The sequence below is a fragment of the Saccopteryx bilineata genome, chromosome 1 (genome assembly GCF_036850765.1).
Source record: "Saccopteryx bilineata isolate mSacBil1 chromosome 1, mSacBil1_pri_phased_curated, whole genome shotgun sequence".
Lineage (NCBI taxonomy): Eukaryota > Metazoa > Chordata > Mammalia > Chiroptera > Emballonuridae > Saccopteryx > Saccopteryx bilineata.
The window spans coordinates 288,489,618-288,503,212 of record NC_089490.1 but is presented as its reverse complement, the minus strand read 5'-3'; the positions used below and the strand labels follow the sequence as shown (position 1 = coordinate 288,503,212).

General features: G+C 33.0%; 1 protein-coding gene across 3 annotated transcripts in view; it reads left to right on the top strand.

Moving 5' to 3' along the window:
* CDH12 (cadherin 12) overlaps nt 1-13,595 on the top strand; it is a 978,939-nt gene that overhangs the window by 811,110 nt on the left and 154,234 nt on the right. For all 3 annotated transcript variants that reach the window (XM_066244110.1, XM_066244099.1, XM_066244105.1), the window contains exon 5: nt 12,023-12,317. In XM_066244110.1, the coding sequence (XP_066100207.1) occupies nt 12,023-12,317 (295 nt within the window). The remainder of the gene's footprint in view (nt 1-12,022; nt 12,318-13,595) is intronic.

Genomic DNA, 13,595 nt, shown 5'->3' with positions numbered 1-13,595 from the left:
TTGCTCCAATGGAGCCTCGCTGCGGGAGGGGAAGAGAGAGACAGAGAGGAAGGAGAGGAGGAGGGGTGGAGAAGCAGATGGGTGCCCCTCCTATGTGCTCTGGCCGGGAATCAAACCCAGGACTTCTGCAAGCCAGGCCGACGCTCTACCACTGAGCCAACCGGCCAGGGCTAACCTAAACCATTTTTAGGCAGCTTTTAAATACATTTTTGTGTGTGAACTGATATATATCTGAGCTGATTGCTCAAATACCTTATTATTCTTCTACCTGTGAACAAGGCCAGTAAATTTCAAACATCATTAGCAGCAAGTGTGTACTCAAAACCTGCAAATGATGTGGCAACTTCTCAGAGAAGGCTACAGAATGTAAAGTGGATGGCGTGTTTGTTATGTCTTCAAGAACAGAAGGATCATAGAAGCAAAAGTACTCAACATTTTATAAGGCAATAAATGAAGCCTGTTTTAAACTGAAAATACAGTATTGTTTGTATTTTTTATGTGAAATAAATAAATACTTGGAATTAAACAAGAATCATGTTCAGCATACTGTTTCTCCTCCCATCGCCAAAAAACAGGTGGGCAGTTAGTTGGCTTGGGCAACCGTTAAATTGCAGATTCATAAATGTTCAATCAGGGAATTTCAGAAGTTTTCTGCGAATTGTTATGTGTTCTCCAGTAAATATCTGTGATTTTGAATTGGGGAAAGGGACTAGGAAAAACTTGAGCACTGACCCTGCTCTATTTCACATACATTTTTCAAAAAGCTATGTTTAAAGAAATGCTTAGAATAATGGTATAGAGTGTGATAAGATTACTGAATCTGTGAATTTGACTCAAGTTTAATTAACTGTTATTTCTTGAGTGAGAGGAGCAGAGGACTGTAGCACAACTTAAGTGCTTGTCCTGAGTGAAGCAACACATTTCATTTGCCTTCCCACATAAGTTACGTGATGAAAACTCTACCCTGAACTTGGAAATCACCACACACTCTATCACGTGTTTAGTTTTTCCTCACCCAAAAGTTATGATTGGGAGATAATTTCACTTTGATATAAAACAATAAACAAGTTGTTTCAAATTGTGCATAGTATGAAGTCTTAGCAATAGTAAAATTTGCTGCCCCCTCCTCTTGTTTACTGATTTTGATGTTGAATAGATTTGTTCATCTTTGGGGACTTACTGTTTTGATTTGTCCCCAAATTGTGGCACTTGAATAGAATCAGCATTTAATAAATGTTTATTGCATGGATAAAGAAAGTGGGTGATTCTATTTTGGGGTGACTTAGGCAGGATATATTTTTTAATGACTTCCAGAATCCAGTTCCAGGTAGAAGATTCATTGGGTTGATTCCATGTGGAAAGCTTAAAATGTATACTAAAACTGACATAATGCCATCAGAATTATGCCATCTTGCCTTTCCTTGTCTCATCTCAGTCCCCTTTGTGTGTAGACTTCATTTTCTTCTATTTCCAAAGTGTTCCTTTCTATTGTCCAAGGTGTAAGGACTATTGACCTTAGTAGTTAAGTAACAAATTCTTTCACTGGAAAGGCAGATACTGACATAGACCAGAATGAGATCTGTGACCATAAAATGTCCAAAGAGACAAAGTATAGTAATTAACAACATCACTTGCACTCTAGGGCCTATTTGTTCTGGATCACTTATACAAAGGAAGGAGCAGATGTGTTTGCTGAAAATAGTAGATTTAGGTACTGGCAAGGAAAATTAAAGAAGCAAACAAATTAAATAATGTGTCAAAAATTGGGAAATAAGCAACAAAACAAAATTGTCTATTTAATAAAAAACTATTTTTAAAAATAAAGTAACGGCGCTAGATTTCTGTAATTACATGTACATACTAGTGTTGCTGCATAATGAACTCCCACATAGTTTAGCAGTTTCAGACAATGGCCAGGTATTAACTCGCAGCTCCTCAGGCGGAAACCCAGAACAGCATGACAGCTCTTTGCTCAAGTCTCACAAGACTGAAACCAATGTGTCAGCAGAGTTTTTTTTTTTTTCTTGAGACAGTGGGGGAGAAATCAGCTTTCGATGTCCTTCACACTGTTGGCAGAATTTATTTCTTGTCATTTTACAACTGAGGACCTCTCTCTATTGTCAGCTGTGCTGTGGGGACTGCCCTCAACTCCTCGAGGTCACCCCTCTGTATCAGCAATTCTCAGCCTGCGTGTTTGTGTTCCTCTAAGCCAGCTGGGGCATGTATCTCTGACTTCCTCTTTATACACCTTGACAAAGCCTTCTTGTTTTTAAAGGTCATCTGCGATTGAGACCCACCCAACATAATCATAGAGTTAAATCCATAAATTTCACAAGTCCTGGGGATTATGCAGAGAAAGAAATCTTGGGCAACATTGTACAATCCTACCTACCACATCGTATGTCTGAATTCAATTAAAATTGAGAATTAAGGCCTGGTTTGGGTCTAATTTTGTATTAAGTATGCACAAGTTTTATGATTTACATATATTGAGGTATAATTGGATCTCAGAAATTCTGTCTATTTTAATTAGCAACCAATGATATATAGAGAGCTAGAATTATATAGAGCAGTGAAAAGAGATTAGTAAATAAACTATTTTGTAATCTTGGAAAGAATGCAAATATACAATCTATAATATTCTTATATTAGCTTTAGTAAAATGTGCAAACATGCATATACACTTAATTCTATAGAATCCATGAAATACTAGAAAAATTTAATAACAAAGCAATTCAGTATCTTTTGAAAAACAGTAAAACTCTGAAAGATTTATTCATCATTTAAGGTCTCAATTAATGTGAAAATAAGCATCTGATTTTATAATACAGAATTTTTTGCTTAAAAACCCCAAAAAACAAAACAAAAAAAGATCTTCATTAATGCAACAACCTGAAATCCATTTACTTCACTCAGGCATCTAATAATAAATATTTGATAAAATAGTCAAAATTGAGGTTCCAGTATCTGTAAGAGATGCTTTTATTATTTTTTCACCTTTTTTTATATTTAAAGTCAAAATAGAACTATTAACTCATTGGAGGTTTCTTCAAAATCCTATTAGCCCTAGTGGAAAATAAGTAAAACCTGAGAATAATTCCTTCCTTAATGTGTCTATAATGAGAGCATTAGAGACAAACAAACAAACATACAAAAAAAAAAATCTCTGACTAACCTGCACTCAGAAATGAGATTCAATTTACTGTATTTCTTAGACAGAACACTTATTGATTAACACATTGAAATTTAACATTAAGATTGCTCGTTTATACTATTGGTCAAAAAAATAAATATTTAGTACATAAATACCATGCAACTGAGATAATATTTATGAATATAAGACCGGGAGATATGAATACTAAACAGTAAATTTGACATAAAACAGCTTGACTCATAGTATAAAACAACACAACTTGTACTTGGATTTATTTTTTCTGCCTTTGTGATATTATACTTTCAAAATCCATCTAAAGCAATTATTGTAAAGTGAGAAAAGGAAATAAAAGACTTAAATGAGGTGACTTTGTGATTAGATATAAAGCAATCTCTACAGTAATGCATGCTATAGAAAATGGGTCACCTTCAAACCGCCCTTTAAAATATACACATAATTTCCCATAGTAGTCTTATAGTATTGTTTTATAGCATGTATATCCACTTAGCCTTTTATTCAGTTTACAAAAATGTGCATATGCAAGCACATAAAAACACAAATACTCTTGGTTTCTTTTTTCTCACCTACAACATATAAACATGCATATCTAAATATCCTCACACACATACACAAGTCTAGTTGGAATTGTGAAAAGGTATACAGATTAATGTCTATTTCTCTAACTAAATGGAGTTACCTCATTATGTTTCTAACATAACATGTTTCAAAGAAAATTATGGTATAAACGATGTGCAGCAACTTAGAAAAATCTCAGTTGTAACTGAAAACTTTTTATACAAAACTAACTAAATTCTCTTCAACATAAATGTTGGACACTTTTTTCTAGTTGACTATTAATTGTTCCAAATATATACTCGATGCCTAGTATATTATTGGGATGATTTCTAACTTTAATATTTCACTTTGTGTTTTAAATATGCTTTCTAAAATATATAGTATATGCTTGTTAAATTTTTCAAAAGAAAGTGTGATTTGAGAAACACAAAACTATAAAAAGAAACTGAGTGAATATTTTTGTTGTTATGAACCATATTGTTCCCAACTTGACTCCTGTCTCCTTAAGAGCAAGTATAAAGTTATGTTCTCTATTCTATTATCTTCTAGAATCAATAAATAGTTCAAAACATTTTAAATTAAACTATTTTTTATTAATGCATCCATAATAATACAGTCTGGTTTTGCTCAAACCAACTGATGTCACAAAACTAAATCTGGGTTGTTTGCATCTGTGGCTAATCTAATTCTCTAACAATGATTCAATTTATTTATAGTTTTATTTTTATTTTTTTGTCTCAAGAGATGCCAGTTTTGAAAGTTAAGAAAAATGGCATTATATTAATCAATTTAAAGGAATTAATTTGGTTAACTTGCTCGTCCCAAAGACACTGGGGTTAGGCTACCTGATTTGAATCTCAGCTTTGTCTCTTTCTATTTGTTTATCTTGAGGCCACTTGCCTCTCTGTGTCTCAGTTTCTGTGTCTGCAAATTAAGGATAAGAGTAGGCTTGTACTCACAGAGTTGTTCTCAACATTAAAGTGTTTCAGACTTACAAAGACATTGGAAGGAGGTTGCCTAGCAAAAAGTAGAAGCTTGATAGGGTTTTCTGTCATTATTTTGAATCCAATTAGTTTTCTTGTGCCTCTGAATATAAATTAATATAAATGGATACAAATCTTGGTTCATTGGGCTCATTTGAATGTAAATGAAGGGAAATAGATGCTATGAAGTTAAATCCTTTACAATACCCTCCATATTGTATGATATAAATATTAGAATCTACATTTTACATAGGAGAATTCAGACACCCCAAGAAATTGAGTAACTTAGTAACATCCAGAGAAGTAGTAATGGGTTTGATTTTTAAACCCAAATGTCAGAGGCTCATAATCATGGATTTTATAATAGTCTTTTTTTATTAGAGTTAAGATTTGGGTCTGACTTTATTAGAGCTGTATTAGAGTTATTAACTGCATATGCAAAGACGTAAGGATACAACATACAGCTTTTGAAATTTAAATTTTGAACTATTATAATTTAGTTAAAAAGATTTTTTGATCAGATTTATCATGTTATTATATCACTGATTTGTTTGAGAATTAAATAAAGTTTATAAAACCTATTATACGGTGACTGATATTAAGTAAGAATTAATAATAAAAATAAGAATTATGGAGAAATAGTAACTAGTAATGACAAGTTAACAAATACCTATCTGTAATAATGTATCATATTAAATGACCCTTAATTTTGGGGATTTTTCTTAAATCTAGAATAGAACATTCCAGTCTACTTAATATTCTAACAAATAACTGTGGTAAGATACCAAAGAATTCAAAAATTATTATTGATATTTTAGGAGAAAAAGTCAGGTTTCTTGTCCTCTCCTTTCTGTAGGGAATGAGGGAAAAGGAATGTGGGAATTTCCTGGTTTGCAAAGACATACTGTGTAGAAAACCCCCTTTTTACTAGAAAACTTAAAGGACATTTTATAATTTAGGCTAAGCATACAGAGAGATTTTGTAAATATGGTTTTTATACTTGTGTGTGATTAACACCAGGTCAGAATGGCGATGGCATTTTGTTGTAGATGAAGAGGGGAAGGGAGGGTTAGGCAGGCCTTTCCTTTTCCTCTCCTTTCCTTAACGGGCCATTCACAAACTCTTATCCCCTGGCGCCCTGTGGGCTCCCCTTCCCACCTTGGAGGCGCATAGTTAATGTATATACCTCTAGACAAAGGGATGGAAAATAAACACTAAAAAGAAATTGGGAATGCCTTTAATATGTAAAACAACATTTTTTGCTATTATATTACCTTATAAGTTTTAATATGTAGGAATATTTTTATAAATCCTATAAACAAATGTTATAAGCTTGCTAATGAATTGTGTCATCTTCCCCTTCTCCTCCTTTCCCCTCAAACTTGTGTGTGATCAAAGGTATATAATCTGCCTCAGGGTTATATGCTGAACGCACGATTTGGGTCAGCTATGCCCCGTGTTAGTCATATGCGGCCGGCATATTAATAAATCTTCTCCTTTAATAAAACTCCTTAAAAATTCATTTGGACTTGGTGTCTCTACATAAACCCAGTAGAACATTACTTTATAACATAACCACACTTGAAATCATACATAAAATTCACTTTTATTACAAATACAGATTCCATTACTGATAGTTAGATCAGAATAGTTTATTGTCTGGAAATGTTTTGTTACCTAAAACATGGCTCTTTAAAAATATTCTTTAGATTTGGAAATGTAGGAAAGAAATTATTTTAATCTTCTCCTTCCATATTTTTCCTTGCAAATCCAGGCACCATGCCAGTGACTTTGCACACTTTTACAGAAATACTTATTAATATATTGTGGTACTCTCAAATGATATAATATAATCTGAGTGAGTTAAAGTTGTAAAATATGACAATCTGAAAACATAGGCTACCCCTTACATAAGTAATATTCAAGGACAAAAAAGTTGAAAGAAAGATCAAGTGAACAGTATATTTTTTCTTTAACAGTGTTAAATAACAAAAGTTCAACTTAGTAAATGAAAGATCAAATGGGCTTTATTCACTGATTCATGAATCTAGCAGCTTCCCATGTAACAAATGGGAAGAAGCTCTGCTGAGTTGTAGAAAAGGATAAGTTTTTAAAGATGGAAACGGACAGAAAAACAAAATTATTAACAAAGTACTTATTGTTTCAGGCAAGGTCACCTTCCTAAGGGGAAAAAAAGGGCCTGTTTGGTGGATTATCTCTCTAGTGCTGCCCAGGTAATTTCAGGATGACTAGTCAAAGGTTATATTCCTGAGACAGGCTGAGACTGCAATGAGGTTAAGTATTGACTTGGTTTTGTTTATGTGAGACTTAACTTAAGTGACTACATTTTGGGTCTGTTGTTTCTTTTCTACGACAGGATGTATAATCTATTCTAAGACATTAGCTTTTGTTGTTCCTAAGCACTGCAAATAGTCTCTGTTCTTCTTTGCTCTTCCTTGGCTTACCTCTGGGAGAATGTAGGCCTTTTTGAAATGGATTTCTACTTTCTTAAATGAAAGTTAAAATCTTTCCAGATGATAAATAGCTTTGGGTCTGTAACCCAGGCAGGGGAGTTCTCAGCTCACATTGGGCTCTTGAAGGGAATTCCCAACCTTGTAAAATAGTATTCCTCTTGTTCAAATGGCAACAATCAAGCTAGGAAGAACAAATGAGTCCCCTCTGGGAGTAGAACGGAATAGATGTCAAATATTCTAGAGCATTCAGTGCCTTCAGAATGAGAGAAATTATGCATTATACCATTATTCATACAGAGTTATAAATCATCTTCAGGTATAGTGTGTGTTTTTTTGTCAATAACGCGTTAAAAACAATCTAATGGTTTTGCAGCTAATACAATGGCTATCGTGATGTTCCTGAGAAAAGAATATGCGTTAACAGGAAACTAAGCAACTATAAAAAAGGAAACACTAAGGATTTTATAAGCCCACCAAGGAGAATCTAGCAATAGTCATTTGTTTTGTACATAATGAAATTATTTCAGCCAAAGAAACTCACAGAAAATTGTCTTATATTCACTTTTGCAAGTTTATCTGAATACATCTTGTATGTAAATAAAACAATTTCTCCTTTCAGCAAACCCCATGCCCTCCCCCTGCCTAGTAACCACCCCCTATCCTGGCAAATAGCAAACGAAAATAAAACCACTGCTGGACATAGCAATATAAAAAACATTTTCTATTCTTATATGCACTTTTCAACCCAGGGAAAAGAAGAATAAATTCTTTCTTTCGTGCAGCAGTTTCTAAAATATATTCAGAGAGATGCTAGTAAATACTTAAATTTACATTAGCTTTCTCAAAACTTTTTAAGCACTGGAATTCAGTTTCACTTACACTCCGAAGCTAGTCCTCAATATCTTTTTTAAGCCTCTTTTGGCATCTCATTTTCACGCTCCATCTGAGATGACTTGGAAAACATCGGAAAATAACAACCCCGCTTCCACAAAACAACTGCCTGGACACCGCGAATTTCTACATCCATCATTTATGGAACTCTGTTTCTAGGACAAATCTTAAGCGTCAATACTAAACGATGATTTTATCAGGGTTATTGGAGTTGGCTGCTTCAGTCAGTCAGCACAGTCAGCACCTACTCAGAAACAGCTTTTTAAAACTAATTGAAATAAGAAACATTGCTTGCTGTTATTTTTAAATACTTTTAAAGGAATTATTAGCTTGTTGCACGGGTAGCTTAAAACCCCAACCCAAAGATAAGCCAAAGCACAGGGATCTTCCTTCTGTATATTTCTCCCTTTTATTTTTTTATTTATTAATTTTTTGGAGAGATTTTGGAGAGGGGGGAGAGAGAGAGAAAGAGAGAGGGAGGATAAGTGGAAAGCATCTACTCATAGTAGTTGCTTCTCATATGTGCCTTGGCAGGGCAAGCCCAAAGATTGGAACCGGTGACCTCAGTGTTCCAGGTCTTTGCTTTATCTACTGTGCCACCACAGGTCAGGCAAAATTGTTATTTATTGATTTGAGAAAGAGGAAGGCAGAAAGAGAGAGAGAAGAGAATGAGAGAGAGTGAGAAATTGAGAGAGAAAGAGAGGAAGAGAGAGAGGTCAATTTGTTGTTCCACTTATATATATGCACTCATTGGTTGATTCTTGTATGTGCTATGACTGGAAATATCAGGACGATGCTCTAACCTAATGAGCTAAGGATCAAGGCTTTGTTCTCCTCTCTTCTTAATGCAAATCAACTAAAAAGTAGCTTTGTAGTAGAAGCTAAGCCTGAATTAAGTACCCTTGCTAAAAGACTTTTAAAAAAATCTGCAGAGATCAATTTCTGGAATCATTCAAGTTTCATAATTTTGAGAAAACTCATTACGGTTTTGATATTGAGGTAAAAGTAGAACATACATATATTGGATACACATATATCACATTGTTTATAAAAGGTTAAGCAAAACCCATTGACTTCCTTAAATGAATATTGTATAGATGTTAAAAAATTATTTTGAATAATTTCAAACAATACTGAAAATTATTATAGTATATTGTTGTCAAAAGTATTAACTCATTTGTTATTTTTAAATATCATGCATATGTATGCATACAATCAGAAAATATAAATGAACATAAGAAAACATATGAATATATTTATCTGTGTACCATTTCAAATATATACATATATATTTATATTCACTTATTTATATATCTGTATATATAAATAAAAGTGTATAAAAATGTTCAAAGAAGTTATCTCTAGGTAAGAGACTGATGGGGATTTTCACTTGTTTAAACATTCTCTATTGAAATTACTTGATATGTGGTATGAAAAATTCCACAATACCTAACATCAGGTCAGACTCATTTACTTAATATTAGAATTGATTGTAGGTAAAACATGTATAGTTTAAGCTAGTCTCCCATGAGTTCGACTTAATCAACACCGAATAACTAATTCTGACTGTTGCTTTTCAATGCTGGTTACTGATGTGATCTCCTTTAAGGTATTATCCTTCAGTGAGCCACTATAAAAATTCTAATATTCTCAAATGTTTTACATTAATTAAGTTCATTTCAGTTCAAATTTTAACATATTTTTATATATTTTTGAAGCTTAATCTCTACAAACCTCAGATTTAAATGAGAACAAGTAGGTAGAAGAGGAAGGAGTAGCAAGAATTGAATTCAATTTGGATTTTGGATAGAGCTGAAAACATATCTGCTTTTTTATTACATCACTTTGAAAAGAAAACAGTTCTGATTTTAGCTAAGTGAAGTTTTTTTTGGTAACTACTTGGATCACATTGTAAAAATCCTATTTAGAATTTTCACTTGGTTACCACAATATTACCACATATTTTTCTGAGCCGTTGGCAAAATGGATCCAGTTTATAAAGTCATTGCTTTTGCATTGAGCTGTTCCCTGTCTCGTATCTTTAGATAAATTTGAAAGCAAAAGCAATACCCAGTGCATTGAATATCTTTAATAGTATAGCTGAAATTTGTAATTTGAAATTCCTAAGCTCTAAGAAGATTTATCTACAGCTTGATTTTACGCTTGAAACTTCCTATGCCTCATAGCAGTTTATAAAGATGGGAGGGGGTCTTCCTCCTATCACTTACTGCATTTTTCTTAGACTTGAATAAAGTAGACAGAAACTTTTAAAGAACAAATTTTGAAATCAATACAAACATTACAAACATACAAAATGAATACATTTATTTTAATAACATAAATTTGAAGTATAATTTTATCTTACTGAACCTAACCCAGAATGCGGAGTTTAAGGGCAAAGATGTAGCCACAGTTGAGTTTATATTTTTTGATATTACTAATACTAATACAGAAAGTTTATATGTAAAAAGACATTCATGTAACTTAAAATATTTTCAAAGCTTTTTTTCATGTTGAAACATTAAGCAGAACTCATTTATACCCCAAATTTTGCAAAAGAGCTATGCTTGTCTGCAAATTTTAAAGCCCAGTTCAAATGCTGATGAGCACTTTAAAAGTTTACCACTTTTCCTTTGACTGGTCTGTTGATTGAAAGGAGCTTTTAAATACAAACACTTAGACATTGAAATCAAATGTTGTACCCAAATGAGTGAAAATAGTTTAAAACATTTCCAAACAACTGAATAAAAAATAAGACATATTTATAAGAATACAAATTTATATAAACTCTCAATTTATATATTTATGAAATACATTTATTAGTATACATATTATTAAAGAATAGCATAAAAGGTAATATTTATATAATTTATTGTAAACCTATCTACTTATTTGAATAATTTACTGATCTCCAAGAGTAGGTCTATCTCTCATTAATTCTTGGATACCCATTTGAAAAACCTGAACTGCAGTATCACGATGATAATTTCTCTTCTCTTTGTTCCTCTTCATTATGCTGTTTATGTGTATACCATTTCATGCTATAATAGTGAATTATGTATGTGTTAAACTTCAAAAAAAATTAACAAGTCCAAAACTTTTCTTTAAGATTGCAAATTTATAAAATATGTTAGGACATGCCATTTGTCTGTGAATTGAAAAGGATAATCAGTGATACTATCCATCATTTGGATGAGTAATATCGAACTATTCATTGAAAACCAGTCTGTTAAAATGAGATAACTGTACCATATATAACAAAGTTGCCCTGGTCTACCAAATCTCTCCTCTCCTTTACAATGAAAAGGCTCAGTATTCTCTGAGTACCTCTACCTTATCTCCCACAAATTTCAGGTCTTTGATTTCTATCTTTAGAATATTTGGAGGACTTATGATTTGGTACTTTTGAGCAAATTTATTGTAATTAGAATTACTTTAAATTAAACAATGGATACACTTCATTTTTATGCATGTGTTATAAAAATTTTATCCTCAAAAGTATAGAAGTAAATAGGTATATATGTTCAAAATAGTTGTCTTTATGCATGCTTCTGTATTTGGGGCTATGCTTCTGATCACTACAATGTATTGACACATAAAATAGATTGACAGTTGAAATGAAGAACAGATATGCCATCCATCTCTCTGATAAGTCAAGTAGATTAAAATGTGAATGGTCGAATGTTTGTGATAGGCATGTGTTTGCCATAAATCATTCAAACTTTCTTTTTTTGTGTGTATTTAAAATGTTTATAATAAAAAAAGTTGGTGAATAAAAACAAACAGTGAAAAAAGAATCATATGATTTTTAACTTTCCTGATTAAAAAAAAAAAAAAAGAAGTGTACTGCAATTACGGCTTTTTAACCTAGAACAATCCTTTTAATGGTTTTCATTCTCTTTTTCTCTCTCCTCTCTCTCCCGCCTTTCTCTCTCCCCTTAAAGCTCCATTCTGACTTAGACAAGGGAGAGGGCACTGTTAAATACACCCTCTCAGGAGATGGCGCTGGCACCGTTTTTACTATTGATGAAACTACAGGGGACATTCACGCAATAAGGAGCCTGGACAGAGAAGAGAAACCTTTCTACACACTTCGTGCTCAGGCTGTGGACATAGAAACCAGGAAGCCCCTGGAACCTGAATCAGAGTTCATCATCAAAGTACAGGATATTAACGATAATGAGCCAAAGTTTTTGGATGGACCATATGTTGCTAGTGTCCCAGAAATGTCTCCTGTGGGTGAGTAAACAAACCAGAATTTTATCAGTTGCTACAAAACTTTTTCACACTTATTTTCTGCAGGCTGATGTAAGCATCTTACTTGTAACCCAGAAGATTGGTCTTCCACTGCAGAGGATACAATTATTTTCATTTATTTTTTTCAACTTTCTATTTAAGTTTTTTTTTACTTCATTCAAAATATATAAATAGATACAGAAATACCTAGGATATATTATATTCTTCACTTTTTCCAATATTTACATTTTTCTTAACTTACAAAATTCCTTTGTACTTTTAGTACAAAATTCACTTTGTACTGATATTGGCATTACAATTCCAGACACCAACATTGCTGGAGGTAGCCACCACTCTCACCAAATACCCGATAGTAATTCTTGGCTAAAAGTAAATTATCCAAAACATGTATCACACCTGAGCCTGAAAGCAGTGCAGAAAGGGGGAAAGAATTGCATCTTTGTGGCTTCAATGGAGATTCCAGAAGGATGATTAGTTTTCCTTGTGGGTATAGGTCACCCATAGTAGTTAAGCCATCACTCTAGGAAACAAAATACCATTAATCAGTCATCATTAGAATAATCTTATAATTAAGTATAGTATCATTATCATTCTCAATAATAATAATATAAAATTTACATTTCAACAATAACCAAATTTTACAAAATCTTTCATATCTATTCCAAGCTCGATGAGTTAACAATTCCAGCTTTAATAACAATTTTAAATTATAATGTTTATTTCTCAAGCACCATTTAAAATCCCTCTTTTTTAAAAAAGTGAATTTCAGTTTCTAGCATACTTGTAAGATAAAGTTACTCATCACTTCCAAATCACAACTTGAAACTCCTGTGTGAGACATTGTTAGTATTTCCTACATCTGACTTCCTCAGGGGGCTTCTGCTGCTTTAACAGCCATATTAGACGCACAAAGAAGTTGCAGAGTACTCTGCGGGCAGAAGCAGGTTACAGGTTATAAGAGTTGTCACATGGATTGACCATATATGCACTTGAAATTGTGTCTGTCACCTCACTAAGCTTTCAAAGACTATATTCCTTCCTTGACCTGAGAAATTAGCTCAGAGTAGTTCACTTATATTTGTGAGCATGCCCGAGGCTGCATGTATGACGACTCAGTTTCTGCTACGTTTTCTCAGCTGCCTCTTTATGGCGCCCTCTATGGTTGCTAGAGAGTTAGTTACACAACTGGAAGATGTCTTCTTAGAAAAGTAGACCCTGAAAATGGCGAAGAATAATTTTAGAAAATTGTGCTCTGATTTT